This window comes from Halictus rubicundus, chromosome 15 (genome assembly GCF_050948215.1).
Source record: "Halictus rubicundus isolate RS-2024b chromosome 15, iyHalRubi1_principal, whole genome shotgun sequence".
Taxonomy (NCBI): Eukaryota; Metazoa; Arthropoda; class Insecta; order Hymenoptera; family Halictidae; genus Halictus; species Halictus rubicundus.
The window spans coordinates 6,735,489-6,753,587 of NC_135163.1; the positions used below are offsets into that span (position 1 = coordinate 6,735,489).

An 18,099-nucleotide genomic window follows, 5' to 3' on the forward strand; every position below is an offset into this window, starting at 1 on the left:
TTAAGTCATCACTTTGCTGATCTAGAACTTGTTTATGAAATATGCGAATTTAGATATCCGAGTTTCCGAATCTTGCAATTTTCACTTCTTCGGAGAACAAGCAACCTGTACTTGGGAATTTTTATCTCGGCAACCATTTGTCGTATGACCTTCAACCTTTTTTCATTTTAATCGGAAAGGTTCAATCTACCATAGAAAATTTTTCCTATTCGCTGACTAGTCTAACAACGTTTCAAATTTTCACCAAAAGTTCCACTATTTATCGTGTAACGCTAGCAAGAAACGCAATTCTTTCAAAATTCCGATAAAAACAATCTAAAACCAATTTTCTCTAGAACCCACTCTTTGCGATAATAGCGCGCAGATTAGGCGACTGAACGCGCACAAATTCCTCCGATCAGCGCTGCAGCAGCGTTCCGAAGCGAGGTCAGCGTTTATTTTGCTGATTCGTCGAATGATTCATCTGGGGTTGCTACAATCAGAAAGGTCGTCAAGTTGCGTCCGCATTCCAGCGAGAACAACACCGCTCCGTCATAAAACCAGTAGCGTCGGACAGAAATACATTAGATAACGATAACGAGTCTGTGAACTTCTCGTAACGTGAACGACCGCGAGACGAAAAGAATCGCGCGGATAACGCGGGCACGGCCGCGATAAAAGATAACAGAGCGCAAGGTCAGCTCGAGGAAACCGCTCTCTTCTCGTTCGCGAACAGCCGAGTGAACGATGAGTTCACTTGCCGAGGCTGCGAGTTTCACGAGCAGAGTTTCGCAGCCGAGTTTCACTCTTTAATGAGCCCTCGCGTAGGTTGCGCGCCACTTGCCGAGCACGCGACTGCCTCCTCCGCTGCCTAATGCTACGATCATTGTCAGTCTTGCAGTTTTTCGCTGCCCAAGATAATTCCGGATCGCGTGGCCCCGATTACGCTTGCGATAGTTCGGGCAAATCGCTCCGGGAACTCACCGAAAACTAATTAACACGTTCGGCGCCGCGTCACCCATATTTGGATGACGAAGTTATTTGTGCAGGTTTTAAAATGAATTTTTATGTTGATATATATATTCATTTCACTAAACTTGATTAGGATCTGTAACATGCAAGAAAGTTGGACGATCACTCGGTATCGTACATTGAATGTTTTGCAATTTTTATTTCATTAACTTACTTTGATTTTATGGAATTTTTCGGGTTTCTAGTTGGGCGTTCAAAGTGTTAATCAATTTTATCCGCGGATTAGGCTCTTGTTCTCCGAGAATCTTTTTCTCTCAGTCAGTGAATATTCTGTAAAATTTATAACATTTAAACGTGAACCTTTATATTTTCGTTTCGTTCACTCGCGCACCGTTCGCTGAAAACCAAATTTCATTCACAGCTGACAAAGCCTAAAAATTGCCCATCAAAATGTAAATCCGCATAAAAAATTCTCTCGCGAATTTTCCGGGGATAGTTTTGTCCACAGAAATACGAATTCGCATAAATATTCACGGCGTTTCTACCTCTGTACGATAATATCGAAATTGTTCCCAAAAAATTGATTTTCAACGAAAAATCTCGGGCTCGAAGTGGAGAAATGGTTCGCAAAGCAACGAATATGCAATGTACAATATAATACAAATGTACAAGTATACGGGCGTTAGGGGTTCGATGAATATACACTGGCAAGCAGCCTACTCGCTGTAATCGATCAATCGAAATTGAGACTTACGTCCAGCCGCATCGGGTCCGGTTGCGTCAAGTCGCATGAGGCAGTTGCGTAATTAAAATCAGTCGTCGCGACAGTGATGAGAGAACGCACATAAAGGTAAAGAAGCCAAAACTTAATACTCATCATTAGTACAGTAGACCGAGAATTTTCTGCATTTATGGCATCTTTTTAGCCAGGAAAACATATATTTTTCCTTTCGCCGAATTTGTATAAAATTGGAATTTACTGGACTGCATTTATGCGAAATAACAATTTTCTGTGTCAATGCTAAAAGACAGGAGCTGAGTACAAAGTTATTTCTTTTATTAATAATTTTAGCAAGTTGAAAATGATGCATCGATGTGTCTAAATTGTGTCTACCACTTTTTGTTATAAATGCAGAAAATCCGCAGTCTGTTTATTATTATATTCATCTGTATATTCACTTTTGTTAGAACGAAAGAAACATGGTTATGTAATTTCTTCCGAGAAATAAATCGTGGGGAGCGTCAAAGCGCATTTTCCGCCATTTTTCCGGCCCGATTGATGACCCCGATGATCATTCGCTTCGACGGACCCGTGATTTATGGTCCCAGCACCGAAAACAATCGGATTCCAGCCAGTAAATACCGGATCCTCCGATTTATCTATCGAGCGCACGCGCAATCGAGTTCCGAAGACCGGAAACGCTCCTCGAATCCTGCGGGGCGCTCTAATTCGATGAATGGTGACGACAGACGACGGAAAATTATGGTCCTCAATTTTTTAACATTTTCTTCGGCGTGTCAGATCCGGCCACAAAAACAATCCCTGAAAAAACTTAGCCCTCAGTCATACAAAATTGAAATTATAAGAACGATTTGAAAAATTAAAAAACCTCTGTTCTTGTTTTAAGGATTTCTTCGCATTGTTAACTTTTGCCCGTAAAAAATTCGTCCCCGTCAGAGGTTAACGTTAAAATGAGTATTAAAAATTGTTTTAGGGCATCCTTGGCCCCGTCGCTCGGCAAAAACAATTCGCCGAGTGCTTCCGTCACAGCCAGGGAATAATCCTGGACGATTGGCCTAATTTTCCGTCGATCTTTTCTCCGTGAACGGGGGCCGGTGAACGATTCGTCCATGTCGCATCGTCGATCGCCATTCATCCATCGGATCGTCGCGCTCATTAAGCCGGGGATTCCGCGCAATTAGGCGACTCGAGAGAGGCTCGCCCCGACGATCGCTAATTTCTGGATCGATCGACCAGCGATTTATACGAGTGCGACGCGTCGAGAGGTCGCCGAGGATAGAATTTTCTGGAGTGCTAGTCGCATTCTGCTCGCGAGATAACGAGAAACGATGAAATATTATCTGAGAGAGAGCCAATGCAACGTGGACTGATCGCAGGAAGTGGAAAAGGATCGTCTGTGGTCAGCCCTTTCGAGATCCAGGACTAATGTGAACACTGATCAAGCTCGCGGATTTGCATGCAAAATAAAAATTCTTCGAGTCGATCGTACGAGACTAAAAGTTAAGGAAAATGCATTTTCTCTTTTGATATTCTCAAAGAGTAATAACAATGTGACAATATTAAATGTTATCTTAAGTGTCTCTAGCATCTTTGCACAGTTCTGTGTTTCATTCATTTTGTTGCCATAAATGGGTAAAATCTGCTGTCTGATTTAGAGAAAATAATAATTAAATATGGAACTTTTTCACTTGCATTTGATAAGTTTATAAATAAATTGTTACTACAGGTTCGTGTCTCTGTGATTTTATTGGACAAAATAAATGGAGAAAATATTTTAGGAATAATAGGTACAGGAGGTTTGAAAGAAAAACATTTTCTATTGAATTTTGGTGTGCTGTGAGTGGAAAAGGATCGTTTGTAGTCGGACGAGTTCCCATTCAGCTGAACCTCAATTTATGGAATATTTTATAACGATTTTTCGCGACTTTTCTAGAGTTTTAAATGCTACAAATTACAGTATATTTAATTGCAATTATGCAATTTTCTACCAACATTTGGTAAGCTCAAAGAAATTATTGCTATTCAAAGAAATTACCAACTGGCACCGAAAAGTAAATAACCAGCAATCAAACTTGATCACACAGCTGATCGTCCGAAAGGATTCTAATTATGCAAAAATTGAGTAGTTTCGCGAAGGGCGCAGAAATTGGGCGAGATCTTTTAAATTGCCAGCTGGTTTCCGGTCCCGTTTGAACGGGAAATCGGCCGCAGGCAACGGATCGCGTTTCCCCGGACGTTTGTTCCGCTCAAAGAGCCCCAAAGCTCCGCGAGCTTTCTTTTTTTCTTTTTTTTTCCCGCAACAGCGATGGCCGAGCACCGACGGTTAATATTCACCGTTTCAAACGGCCGAAACGATTAATACTCCATCATCCGGCAATTCCGGTGATCAAAGGAAGCGAACCCATTCCGAGAAGCAACGCGTTTAGCTCTCTCGGTTCCTCTTGTCAACAAGTTTATTACCTCGTCTTCGGCGACGCGCCATTGTTCGCACGCAACGGCAAAGCTTCGCGGATATTTGCTTCTCCGAAGCACCGTGAACGATACAATATTCATTTTCACTTTAAGATAATCTCGCGACAAACGGACCCCCCTCCTCCATTATCCAAGATGCTTTTACCTGACTGATTCTATTATTTCGAATATTTTCGATGGCGTGAAAAATGCGTGTTAATGGCACCGCTAACGTATTTATAATTTTTCCGGGCGCATTACTCTCTGAACGTGTTTTAACGTGATGTTTTCGTTCGCGATTTAACGTCGCAAAATTTTAATGATGCTGACACGTTTATGATTTTCCGAGACTCCATTTGTGAACTTGTTTTGATGGTGCTTACATACTCATTCTAATTCGAAAAGAGAATGATATTCGAGGCTCTGCTTTTATACTGAAATTTATTTTTTTTTTTTTATTTAGAAAGGAATAATGTTCTCTTCTGTGTCAAATATTTCTTTTACCTTATCATTTTTATTACTTCTGATTTATATATTCGTAAAGCTCTTCTCCTCGCATTCGTTTGCAAAACGTAAAAATCAACAGGAAACTCGTTAAATGTTTGATTCAGAAAGCCTCGAAAATTGTGATTTAGTACTTATAATTATTTTTGAGGTCGGAAATTAGGCTTGATTGCTTATTGCAGATATTAGTGGTGGAAAAATTACCTCCAGAATTCTATCCTCTCTCTCGTTCCACGACCATTTCTACGGTGTTACCATCGGACTTGCATAGCTATGCTTCGCTTTGGCTTCTTTACCGTTGGCACGGAGAGATTGTAACCGCCAAGGAGATCTGCCTAAAGATTCTGCACATCTCCTCGGTATTTATAGCTTGCAATTTACCCTAATTTTCTCTCTCCGTGCTGGGAAATGGACGAAAACGGCCAAAGACGAAATCGCGCCGGTTTCTTTCTTATCTGGTATTACACTGTGAGCCGGGAAAATTAAAAATCTTCCACGAAAATTAAAGCCTAATTCCTTTATACTGAATACTGACGCTGTTACCCTGTCTTTTGTGAAGCTTGGCCAATCATTGAACTGTTATCCAAAAAATATTTGTACACTGACTTTCCTTTTTATGAAGCTACGACACACTTGTCATATTAAGAATTTCGCTAAAAAAACTCAGAATTTACAGTTCGAATATTTTTTGGTACCACTGTGCGCACTGAAAGAAATGTTTCCGATTTCTTTCCGTGGGATTTTCATTTCCAGTCCACAGTGCAAGGTTTTAGCCGACACGACGAGAAATTAGGATACCGAGTACTCACCACCTTGCAGCTGAGGCTCGCCTAACTCCACGTAGAACAGTGCGTCTTTCTCGTACGAGTCCTCTTCGATTATCGATAGGTTGATCACCTTTCTGCAACAGAAAAATCGCAACGTCGGAACCAATTCGAAAATCACAAATAACAGTGCATTAAGTAACAGTAAGAATAATCAGATTCAAACCCTATCTCCACTGGTAAAAATGTAAAACAAAAGATCAATAACAAATATTCTTATTTTCAATTATTTCTTTTTCACACATTTACGAGCGCATTCGTCACATTTTTCTGATTAAAACGAGCCCAAACATGGCATAATTCGGAGTACAATTGTTCGTTTAATCCACGATTTAGAAGAACCTCGATTATGCGAACTGAAATCGGTGGAACTGACCGTTCTACAAAATCGTGAATTGAACAGCCAAATATGCTCCCAACTATGTCGTGTTTGGGCTCGTTTTAATCAGAAAAATGTCACGAATGTGTCGATAAACGTTTCGTCGAAAAATGATTCATCTGAAAAAAAAATTCTTTGTAAAATTAAATATAGAAAATATGTCAAACATGAATTAATTAAAAATAAATTGAATTCTCCCCAATATACTGTGATCTACATTCTGTTTACTCGTCACTCTCTAACAGATCAAGGATAGTGTTTGTGCACGATAAAACAGACATTTCGGATCAGAAGTTTTCGCATGTAACGAGGCATTACCGTATTTGGTTATCGGGTACGGATATTGATAGCAATGGATAACGCGATCGGGCCGGCATATAACTAGGAGCACGGTGTCGAGCGTGTCGCATAGCAAGTCGCTGACTCGAGAAACTCGTCGAGAAAATTGAGAGGAAAGTTTCGCGGATGAACACCGTGGTGGCTGACTCCGGTGAACTTTCCTGTCCCAGGACACGTTAATCCCGTCTCCCGGCGCGGCGTAATATTCCGTGGAACTTCTTGGCAAAAGTGTCTCTCTCTTTACAACTTCACCGAAGACAGGGGCCCCGGTGTACTTTGGCAGCGTCCCAGGCCCACGAACGAAGATCGTCCGGCGACGATGTGGTAATTAGTAATCATTATTACCGCGACTTTATTACCGGCTGCACGCTCCTAGTACGCGACCAAGTGCGATATAGGGGACGCGGGCAAATTAATTTATAGATTGCTTGGAACAAGCAAAACGGTCGTACAGAGTATAGAATATGGAATGCATGGAATGTGGAATGCATATAATTGGAATGCATGGAATGTGGAATGCATAGAATTGGAATGCATAGAATGTGGTATGCATAGAATGTGGTATGCATAGAATGTGGTATGCATAGAATGTGGAATTCGTGGAGTGTGGAATGCATGGAGTGTGGAATGCATGGAGTGTGGAATGCATAGAATGTGGTATGCATAGAATGTGGTATGCATAGAATGTGGTATGCATAGAATGTGGTATGCATAGAATGTGGTATGCATAGAATGTGGTATGCATAGAATGTGGAATTCGTGGAATGTGGAATCCGTGGAATGTGGAATCCATGGAGTGTGGAATGCATAGAGTGTGGAATGCATAGAGTGTGGAATGCATAGAGTGTGGAATGCATAGAGTGTGGAATGCATAGAGTGTGGAATGCATAGAGTGTGGAATGCACAAAATATGGAATGCATAGAGTAGAAAATTACATAGAATATGGAATGCATACAATATATTGTAGTATGCATAAAAAATATAATGCACATAAAATTCATATAGAATGCACAGAGTAATGTAAAATGCCATAGAATATAGTATGCATAGAATATACAATGAATAGAACGTAAAATACATACATTTTGGAACAAAGGGAATTTAATCTGAGATTTCTCGCTTAGACAAACCCGTCACTTCCAGCCCGATAATCAAATTCGCGATCCGCAAACGAATCCCACGCAATTTCCTCTGTATCATCGTTTTTCCCTCGCCCGCAATGGGAACCTTCGTTCCCAGACAATCGTCGGGACAACAGTAGCACACGCAACATTACAAGCTCGTTGGTAAGGGGCTCGGGTAATTAGGGGATGAAGAGGAGAGAGATTCGTTCTTTCAGCAGGTCGCACGGCTCGCGAACTGTAAACACACGAGGGCGCAGTTTCGGTGGTGCCGGAAAAGTTGCGAACACCGGTTTCCTCGATGTAAATTGGGGTTCTTGGTTGTTGCGCGGCGTCCTTTGCACGGCGTTTCTCGTTTCCCTGGCTGTTCCCAGGATGAGACCCGTCCCCTGTTTTCACGGGAACAACTCTCGGCGGGGTTAACGATCCGTTTCGCGAACACGAGACGTTTCCTGGCCAAGTTGCCGGTTCCTAAAATTTTCCGAGACCTCCGATAACATTGAACATTGTACTTCGGAGTTTCCACCGGTATTAGCATAGCTCGAATGCAAATTAAACTGTAATTATACAGGGGAGCAGCAATCTGTAGCGATTTTGCGATTTGTCAACAGGAAGTCTTTTGATCCATTTTTCATTCAAGTTTTAACGTTAACAACCAGCCTATATTTCTATAAGGGCTAGCTTAACCGAAGTAAACCTGAATAAAAAGTTTATCGAATAATTTTCGTAATTTTTGTCGCTCTCTTAGAACCACGTTCGACGTCGAGAAAATCTGCAGATCAGATCGAGCGGAGAGAAAACAAAATGCAGTCGGAATATTTATTCGCTTTATCTCACGGCTGTCACTCGGCAACCTGACAACTAGCAGAATAAAATTCCGAATGATAACTTTTATTACCGTGGACATTTTCGAGGCAGCCAGGACGCAGAAGCTGACGCAACATTCCCAGGCAGGCTTCGAGCGGACGTCGTTACGCGCGGAAAATGTTCAGCGCGCCGTTTTCCGAGGCTTGTCTGCCGCACGCAAAAACTCGCATAAATCTACCCCCGGCCGGCATTCGCCAGCGACAGGGTAGAATTGCGTCGCGACTACAATTTCCGCTGGAAAGTGGAAAAACCGTTTCCACCATTGTGCGTTGCAAACAATCGAATCGACGCAGCGAGAGAGACGACGAACAAAAGATGAAAAGAGCGAGACGATACCGATAAACTCTTTAAACAATTATGTTTATTCTAATTTTTTCAAGGCTACTACTTTCAGCCACATATTCGTGGCGCTCTTCCGATTAAAATGAGCCCAAACACGACATGATTCGGATCGTATATAGTTCTTCAATCCACGATACAGTGGAGCCTCTATTATCCGAACACTCCAGTCCTACCGATCAGTTAACTGACGAGCAGTTATCCAGCTGCAATGTTAATTCACTGATCGATTGAACTGTTTGAACACATTATCAAAATATATCATCGGTTCGGATAACCGAGGTTCCACAAAATGGTGGACTAAACGCGTTCCGAATCATGTCGTGTTTGGGCTCGTTTTAGTCAGAAAAATGTCACGAATACGCCGATGACAATTTCGCGAAGAAATAATTCAAAAGAGCAGTTTGTCGTTGTCCTGCTATAAACAGATGAATACGTAAATGAATGTGGAGATAAAGAGAGAGGATCAACAAAAGAAAGAAAAGGGGTTGAGCAAAAGGGAGAGGTGTAAGGGTGGGGGAGAGTGTGCTCAATGGGGCAACAATTCGCGAGAAATCTCGGAATTTGTATTCAACCGGCGGCGAGCATATTTCTACGGCTCGTAACGACTGGTAACGGCGTGGCGTTTCCCGTGATGTATCGCGGCGTGTGCGTGGCTCACGGGCCCGACCCACATAGCGCCTCGAATATTATTAAAACATCGCGGGCTCGGGGAATAAACGGGCCACGCCACCAAGCCGAGAAATATTGTCGTCGTTACTCGCAAATGTAGCAGAAATTCGAGATACGGAAAGCACCGTGTCCGATTCGCCCTGCACGTTTCGTTTCCCGAACTCCCTCCGCGTATTGATTAGTCGTTCACCTGACGGACAACGTGCTCATGGTCCTCGCAAGGGAATCCACCACATTCAAACACGCATCCTGAAACGCGAATGAATGTTTCAAACGTGAGGAATGAGGAATGTTTCGATGTCCAAATCAGGAATGTTTCAATGTTCAAATGTGAAATGTTCGAACGTGGAATGTGGAATGCTAGATATGAAATGTGACCACGTAAGTATATGGAGTAGAAATATTTACATGCTCGAGCAAGGAATGTTTGAACGTGGAATATAAAATGTGGAATGTGAAATGTTACCGTGTATATGAAGTAGAAATATTTAAATGTTGGAATGAGGAATGTGGAATGTTGGAATGAGGAATGTGGAATGTTCGAACGTGGAATGTGGAATGCTAGATATGAAATGTGACCACGTAAGTATATGGACTAGAAATATTTACGTGCTCGAGCAAGGAATGTTTGAACGTGGAATATAGAATGTGGAATGTGAAATGTTACCATGTATATGAAGTAGAATGTTTAAATGTTGGAATGAGGAATGTGGGGTGTTGGAATGGGGAGTGTGGAATGTTGGAATGAGGAATGTGGAATGTTTGAACGTGTAATGTTGTAGCACTCACAAAAGCAACACAAAATCCTCGTAGCACATTCTATTTCCCTCGCATTGCGATGTTCATCGCTGAACCTAGCGAGCCAAAGAAGACACGCAAAAGGTCAAATCGCGGAAGCCCCTGATGCATATGTCGTATAGTTCGTCGTCGTCGTCGTCGTCGTCGTCGGTCTCTCGTCGGGGTGTTTATAAGTAGCGACGGTTCGCGACGAGGCCGTTCAGAACGCGCGTCGACGTTGTCGGAGCCAGATGGCTCGCCAAATTGATTCGGCAGCTCGTCCTCCGTTTCGATTTGAAATTCAAATTCCAGCGTCTAATTTGCCGAAAGGCTGGCTGCCGCCGCCGGTCGTTCAACCTGCTCGACCCGTTACTCGATTACCGTCTCTCGCACGGCGACGCACACGCTCGCTTTTCAGAAAAATCACCCGACCCTTGTCTTCCTTCTCCACACCCTCTCGAATCTGTTCGACGCGGCGTTCAACTCATCCACATTTTTCCTCCAGGCGGATAGCACCACTGAATTTCGAAGCTCGTTTTCATATATATTGCTCGGGCTGTATATTACCGCAATCTCTCGCCTCCTTGAAATCCGTTACTCCGGCTTCTGCGCTGGAAGGCAGCGTTCGCATAACGTTTTCGCCGTAAACCGCTGTTTAACCACAGATGACTGAAATATTAGCTGCGGAAACAGCTTCTTTCCCCGGCAAACTTTGTGTAAACGGTGCAGCTATTCGGAGGGAAATTCTCTTCCGTTTATTTTTTTACACCCTTCAAGAACGCACTGATTTTATGAAGTACGTCAAAATTGATTGCTTGGCAGTTTTTATGCGCTTATAACAAAAATATGTAACTGTTCGAACGTGGAATGCTTGAATGTTCAATATCGACTGCGGAATGCGGAATGCGGAATGTGGAATGCTTGAATGTGCAGTGGAGAATGTAAAATGTTACCATGGATATGGAGTAGAAATATTTAAATGTTGAAACGTGGAATGTGGAATGTTTGAAGGTGGAATGTGGAATGTTTGAACATGTAATGTGGAATGCTCAAACTCCCAATGACAAATCAATAACACAATAGTTGACAGCAACTGCTTAAATAGCCCGAAATAACTTTACAAAATTGTAATCTTAATCTATGAAAATGTCATACAGCTTGATCTATAAAAATGTGATACAGGTTCACGTATAAAATGTTTCATGCTGCTCATTCGCCTGACATCACCTCATCTAATTACTGTATGCCTTTAGGTCACTAAACAGACACGTTTTAAAAAAGGTAACGCCGTTTGATAATGCCTGAACGAATTTATTAATTAGCTCAAAGCTGCAGAATTTGTGGCGCGTCGATGCACGCAAATTGTCGGAGAGGCGAGATCGTTAATAGACCGACGGATTTTATGCGTTTACGGAAAAAAAACGAGTATAGAAGATAATCACGTAAAATTTCATTAGAATTTCATGCGGATCCACCTCGTTCAGGCTATGAATATCTGATAAACTTTTCAAAGAAATGACCATTTGCTTTCCTGAATTATTTCCTTGCCAATACTACTTTTAGCTGCTCTATTACTGTTCAAAGTTTTACAATGTTGCACGACGTTCTGCCCACCATTATACACCTGTCGTACGACCGTCCTGCATCTTTCAGACGCTCGCTGTCGAAGGTTGTGCATAATGGCGACAGTTCGCCGACGTAAAAATGTGCTGTCGCTGTACACTTATTAACTCAGCGATGCTGGAAGTACTATAGCTGCAGTTTCGAGCTTAGGATGACATTTCAGTAATAGTCACGGTCGCTCGAGTCGTCGATATTCCGTTGACGCGATGGCGGTGGCGGCCATTGATACGCAAGATCATCACCTATGCAATTACTCTTACACTTGGTCGAAATTTCTCCTAATTTTCAATTTTGATTAATTTCATTTCTAATATTATTATTATTATCTTCTAACTATTGTACAAAAATTGTCACCCTATATTTGTTCGCAACGGAGACCCTTCTATACGGTGACAAAATATTTTTGTGCTTTCAATTTGTTCACAGGACAACACATTCCTGATATTTTTCCAAAGTGTCAAATATCGTTCGCCTCTCTTCCAAGTACAATGAAGACTGTAGTTCCAAAGCGAATTTGAAAATGCTAAAATCTACAAAATATCGACAGATCTACGAATTCATGGACACGAATCTCTTCGATTCTTTTCGTGCGTCTACCGACACAGTGATCCTGAAATAGCTGTGACCTTAGACTTGAAGCCACGTCGCGACGATTATAACCTCGGTGTGTACACGGAGAGAGAGTGTGCGTTCTCAATACGACGAACTACACTATGCATCGATCGACATCGAGTTCGGAGACTAGGCTAGCTGTCGGTTTTTAAAAATCGAGGATGCAGCAATAATTCGTCTCGAGCAGATCCTTGCTAAAGGACAGTCTGCAAAATCTACTGTCTAAGAGCTCAAAGTATAGTCTATTAGCTTCTCTGTGACATCCAGGTGTCAAGTATACTAGTTCGTTAGTCTCTGACGTCGAAGTTTGAAGTATACCAGTGTGTTACTCTCTCTTGGACATCGAAGTTTGTCCTCTAGTTTGTTAGTCTCTCTAAATACTTCTGTTTCTATTCATTGAATAATTATTTTTAAGGGGGATTCTCGGGGAATAATGTTTTTTAAAAGCCCCTAAATAATGGTTGTTCTACCAAAAAAAAAAAAAATAGATGTAACAGTGATAAAAAGATGACCACAAAATTTTGTTTCCTAGCTTTTGTAAATAATAAACTTCTATGGCTAATGATTTTCCAAAAAAAAAAAAATGTTAATCGATTCTCCTGCTTCACAAGAGAATCCCCTTTAACACTTACCCTGCCAGCCTTAAAAGTGTATGTGTTGCCGCACAAAAATGATAATATTGTACTAACTATACTTATTTAGTCGTTTCCCATAAGAGGCATGTTTATAATTTCAATAATCGTGAAATAAAAAATCTAGTCGTTTGTGGTGGAAGGTTTAGCGTTACACGAAGGTAGTGTTGCACTTGTGTTGCGCTTGCTTGGGAAATTCTGGTTCGGGCGAAGACCATGGGGAAGCACGGTTGAACAAACACACCGAGAGCCACAAGGTAGCCTCCAGGTGAGCTTCCGGTCTACCTTCGCGGAGATTATCGGCAACCGGCTCATAGAAAGCGAGCTCGAACTTCGTAATTTCGTTGATCGGCTCCGGTTCGGACGGCGTGGGAAAGCTCTTCCGGTTAATCCGCCGGGATAAATATTGGTGTAATATTGTTACCGGGGGAAATTGAGGCCGTAAATTGCGCGGAATTGCGTTCGCTTGTTGGGCGAACCAGGGGAGAAGAGAGACTTCGTCGTTGCGGCGAAACGCCCGTTCGCTCCTTTGACGAACACAGTTTCCGTGAGAGGCTTCTTTGGAACTTCCAGCAAACGGCGAGGAGGAGTTTAGGGTCTCTTTGTAGATGTACATACATACGTACATAGATTGTCTTTGGCTCTCTGCAAGTTAGAACGGACCCGTCTCCGGACTTGGTTCATGCGATCCAGATTAGGGACTATCTGCTTCCGAGATGAGCCTAGGAAGTTGTTAGGGATTTGGATTGTTTTCCAAAAGTGGTTCGAGATTCTCTAGAACCGATGGTCCTTTAGATTTTACGTCAATAGTGTCTAGATTTGATGTACGATGTATAGATTGTACCTTTGTTGTAACCACTGAACTATGATAGGCCATGAAGCCTAATCTGTAAACCCTGGTACGTTCTTCGGGTACAAATTCATCAATTTTCGGATCCGAAACAATTTAAAATGATTTTTTATTCCTCTCGAAATGAGTGTCAGATCGAGGTACTCGTTTCGAATATGGAACTCATTCGGTATCAATGAAGAATGGAATGAGTAATTTATTTCTAGGGATGCTGAAGGTAGTTCTAAAAGTTGCAAGAGTAAATGGGATAGTATTGGTAAATTCGAATATGGTAATTCTCAATTTTATAATATACTAATTCTAAATTCTGCAATGTATAATATAGTAATTCTAAAAATTGCAAGAATAAATTTGATAGTATTTGTAAATTCTAATATGAAAACTAAATTTTATAATCTGGTAATTCTAAATTCTGTAATGTGTAATACAGTAATTCTAAAAATTGCAAGAGTACATTTGATGGTATTGGTAATTCCAATATGGTAATTCTCAATTTTATAATACGCTAATTCTAAATTCTGCAATGTATAATATAGTAATTCTAAAAATTGCAAGAATAAATTTGATAGTATTTGTAAATTCTAATATGAAAACTAAATTTTATAATCTGGTAATTCTAAATTCTGCAATTCATAATATAGTAATTCTAAAAATTGCAAGAATAAATTTGATAGTATTTGTAAATTCTAATATGAAAACTAAATTTTATAATCTGGTAATTCTAAATTCTGTAATGTGTAATACAGTAATTCTAAAAATTGCAAGAGTACATTTAATGATATTGGTAATTCCAATATGGTAATTCTCAACTTTATAATACGCTAATTCTAAACTCTGTAACGTATACTATAATAATTCTAAAAATTGCAAGAGTAAATTTGATAGTACTGCTAAATTCTAATATGAAAATTCTAAATTTTATAATATGCTAATTCTAAATTCTGCAATGCACAATATAGTAATTCTAAAAATTGCAGGAGTACGCTTAATGATATTGCTAAATTCTAATACGAAAATTCTCAATTTTATAACTATGGTACTTCTAAATTCTATAATCTACAATATACTAATTCTAAATATTGCAAGAGCACATTAAATGAAAATTAAATTAATCGAGCAATTTCCCTCAAAATCTCTCCAATCTACAAACCCGCCGTGTCTCTCCAGCAACAACAACAACAACAAAGGAGAAACAATCAAACAACACGAACCCACCAATCCCACAATACAATACCAAAACAACAACAACACAAATCGCGACCAAATTAGTTGCGTCACGCGCTTCGAGCCATCAGGAACGTCAACTTGAAGATCATGCTACCGAAACACGTGTGGATGATTCCCGGCGGCAGCGACGGATCCGAGGACTGCCCTAAGCCCGACAACAGCAGAATAGCAATACGAGTACGGAGCAAACAATGACACTTTGTCCGAGCCAATTCGATCCCAGGCCCGTCGTCGTCTAATTCGCGCTGTTCCTCGTGCGGGGCGCAGAGCAGCAGCGTCATCGTTATCCGATCATAATGCATTCAAATGTTATTCAATGCGTCGACCGTCCGGCCGCGGGCTTAATGCAGATGCGCATTAACCCAGTTAGCTCTCTGTTTACGATGCCGTTCGTCTCTCGTTCTGTCGAACCGTTATTCCCCGACTAAGGTTTCGAGCATCGAAATCGCTCGAATGTTATTCCAACGAAGAGTGGGGGAAGAGGGTAGGGGGGGAAGAGGGGTGGATTAATCCTCGCCCATTCGACGTCTGTAATCAAAAGATGATTGAATTTCAAACCCGACCGACCGTCTACCCGTGTACGCCGGGCCTTTTCCAACGATATCTATGGGAATCGATTCGAAAACCACGAGTCGCATTTTCTCGCCGAAAACCGCGGCGTTCTGACCGCTGTGACCGCTTTCCGGCTCGACGGACCTACGACCTTCGACCCTGATCGCTGGCGGTCGCTGAATTTTACACATGTCTGGCAGGCTTGGAGACGTACAGAAAGAATTTCTGTTTTTTGTTTGCGATGACCCGTTTTTGTTTGGTCCGATCCGTTCAATTTGATCCGGAGGATCGAGACTGGCCTCTGTAGACTTGGTTTACCAGGCTCTAGATCAGATCTTGGGACACTCGGTTCAAATCAGAGGAACATCTGCCGACTCATTTTTTAGAAAATCGAGGACCCAGGTTGCTATCTGGTTGGGTCGAGACAACCCAGCCAAATTCGAAAACGTTCAGGAGCAGAGGAAAGTCTACACGATCATTTCAGAGGATTAAGATAGATCCTGTCCAAGACAGGATCGCGAACAGACAGCTTCGATGCTCCAGGTACCAAGAGTCGCGTCGAAAGCTTCGTTCCCAATTGACACGGCAGGCCCGTCGTATTTTGATCAGGCTTAAACGATCCCCTAACGCGAGAATCGTCTCGGTGACAGGGCAAGGCAGATGTCAGGGTGCAGCCTTGACCAGAGACTCGAGGTGAGAAGAGAAACGGGCCAGGAAAATTGAATCCTTGCGGAATCCGATCGTGCTCCGACGCGAATTGGAATCCGCCACGCTCGTAAACCAGCGGCGTAACTGCCGCTACTTATTTCCGCGAGTGGAACGAACAATCTCTATCCTCCTACCATCTCTATGCCTCTACCATCTCTGTCTCCCCACTCTGCGAGCATCATGATGAATGGCGAATCACGGGATTGCCGCTGGCGAATATTTCTTTATCGCGATTCATCCTACGCCGAGTTTCGTCAAGGTCCGCTTCGATTACTTCCGCTGCGATTGCTGTTCGGAGACGCCTGCGATCCTTGGATCAGCCGAGCATCGCAGTTTTTGCGTCAGCTGATGTATGAAACTAGAATCGTCGATGATTCGAAAGAAATCAGATTTAATTGTGATTGTGGAATGTGGAATGTGGAATGTGGAATGTACGAGTCTACGAATGTAGGGATGTGAGAATGTGGGGATGTGGTGATGTGAGAATGTGGGGATGTGGTGATGTGAGAATGTGGGGATGTGAGAATGTGGGAATGTGAGAATGTGGGAATGTGAGAATGTGGGAATGTGAGAATGTGGGAATGTGAGAATGTCGGAATGTGAGAATGTCGGAATGTGAGAATGTGGGAATGTGAGAATGTGGGAATGTGGGAATGTGAGAATGTGGAATGTGAGAATGTGAGAACTTAGGAATCTGAGAACGTAGGAATCTGAGAACGTAGGAATCTGAGAACGTAGGAATCTGAGAACGTAGGAATCTGAGAATGTAGGAATCTGAGAATGTAGAAGTGTGAGAATATAAAAATGTGAGAATGTAGAAATGTGAGAATGTAGGAATGTGAAATGTGCCAATTTTAAAATGTAGGAATGTGGGAATGTAGGAATGTGAAAATGCAGAACGTGAGAATTTCGTTTTAGTTTCGCTGCTGTGTCCAGATTGCCTGGAAAAGTTTTCTTTTGCAGGAAAAACTGGTCAGACGTTCTCACCACGGGTCGCAGAGATTAGCATACGCACTCGCAGAGACATACGCATTCGCATTTTACGCGTCTCGCCCTAAAGGCCCGCACTCCTTGAAGCTGACGCAATCTCGGGAATGGAAAAGCGTGTCCTCGTGTCGCGGACACCCACCGTCGAGAATTTACGGTGGCACGAAAGTGACTCTCGACCGTGAAAACACCGGGACCACTCTTGTTAAGTTAAGAGGCCTCGACAAACAAACGAAAAAAAAAAAAATATAGGCAGTTCTGCGTTCAACGCATCGGAGCGCGTAAATGTCGACCGGTGCTGCGCCGGAGATTTTGTCCTTGACGATTGCACTGTTAAAAGTCTAAAAAAAAGGGACGAAATTAGGCCTGGGTTTATTAGAATTGGAAAAATAAAGTGCACGAGTTGCGCGACGATTTTTCCGTGTACTGTTTCGTGATTTTTTCCGGTTTTGAAGGTTTTGAGATTTTTGCTGAATGCAATAGGTTTGGAATTTGTTACGATAGTATCTATATGGCAATTTTAAATTCTATAAAATGGTAACATGGTAATTCTAAAAATTGCATGAGTACATTTGCTGGTACTGATAATTAAAAAATCGGAAGGGTATATTTCATAATATTAATAATTCTGATATGGCAATTCCAAAATCTGTAACACGGTAATTCTAAAAATTGCAAGAGCACATTTTATGATATTCTATGGGGCTCCTATTGCGATCTGTTCAGAAAATGAAGAATTAATTAAATAATTGTCGGTAAAAGTATCTCCAGAGTATCAGAACGAAATAAAAAATCTGAACGCAGGTAATTTTGACTCCGCAGTGATTCCGCCGTTAATAAATGTGAAAAAAGCAACTGGGAAGGCCCCCGACTTATTTCACAAGCCAACAGTTCAATCCAGCAACACGCGAGAAGCTCATTTATTTGACGCAAAGTGAATT

General features: G+C 41.8%; 1 protein-coding gene across 5 annotated transcripts in view; it reads right to left on the reverse strand.

The window, feature by feature from the left end:
- The window catches only part of Calx (sodium/calcium exchanger 3), a 160,851-nt gene that overhangs the window by 106,771 nt on the left and 35,981 nt on the right, over positions 1-18,099 (reverse strand). For all 5 annotated transcript variants that reach the window (XM_076800579.1, XM_076800578.1, XM_076800577.1 and 2 more), the window contains exon 3: positions 5,458-5,549. In XM_076800579.1, the coding sequence (XP_076656694.1) occupies positions 5,458-5,549 (92 nt within the window). The remainder of the gene's footprint in view (positions 1-5,457; positions 5,550-18,099) is intronic.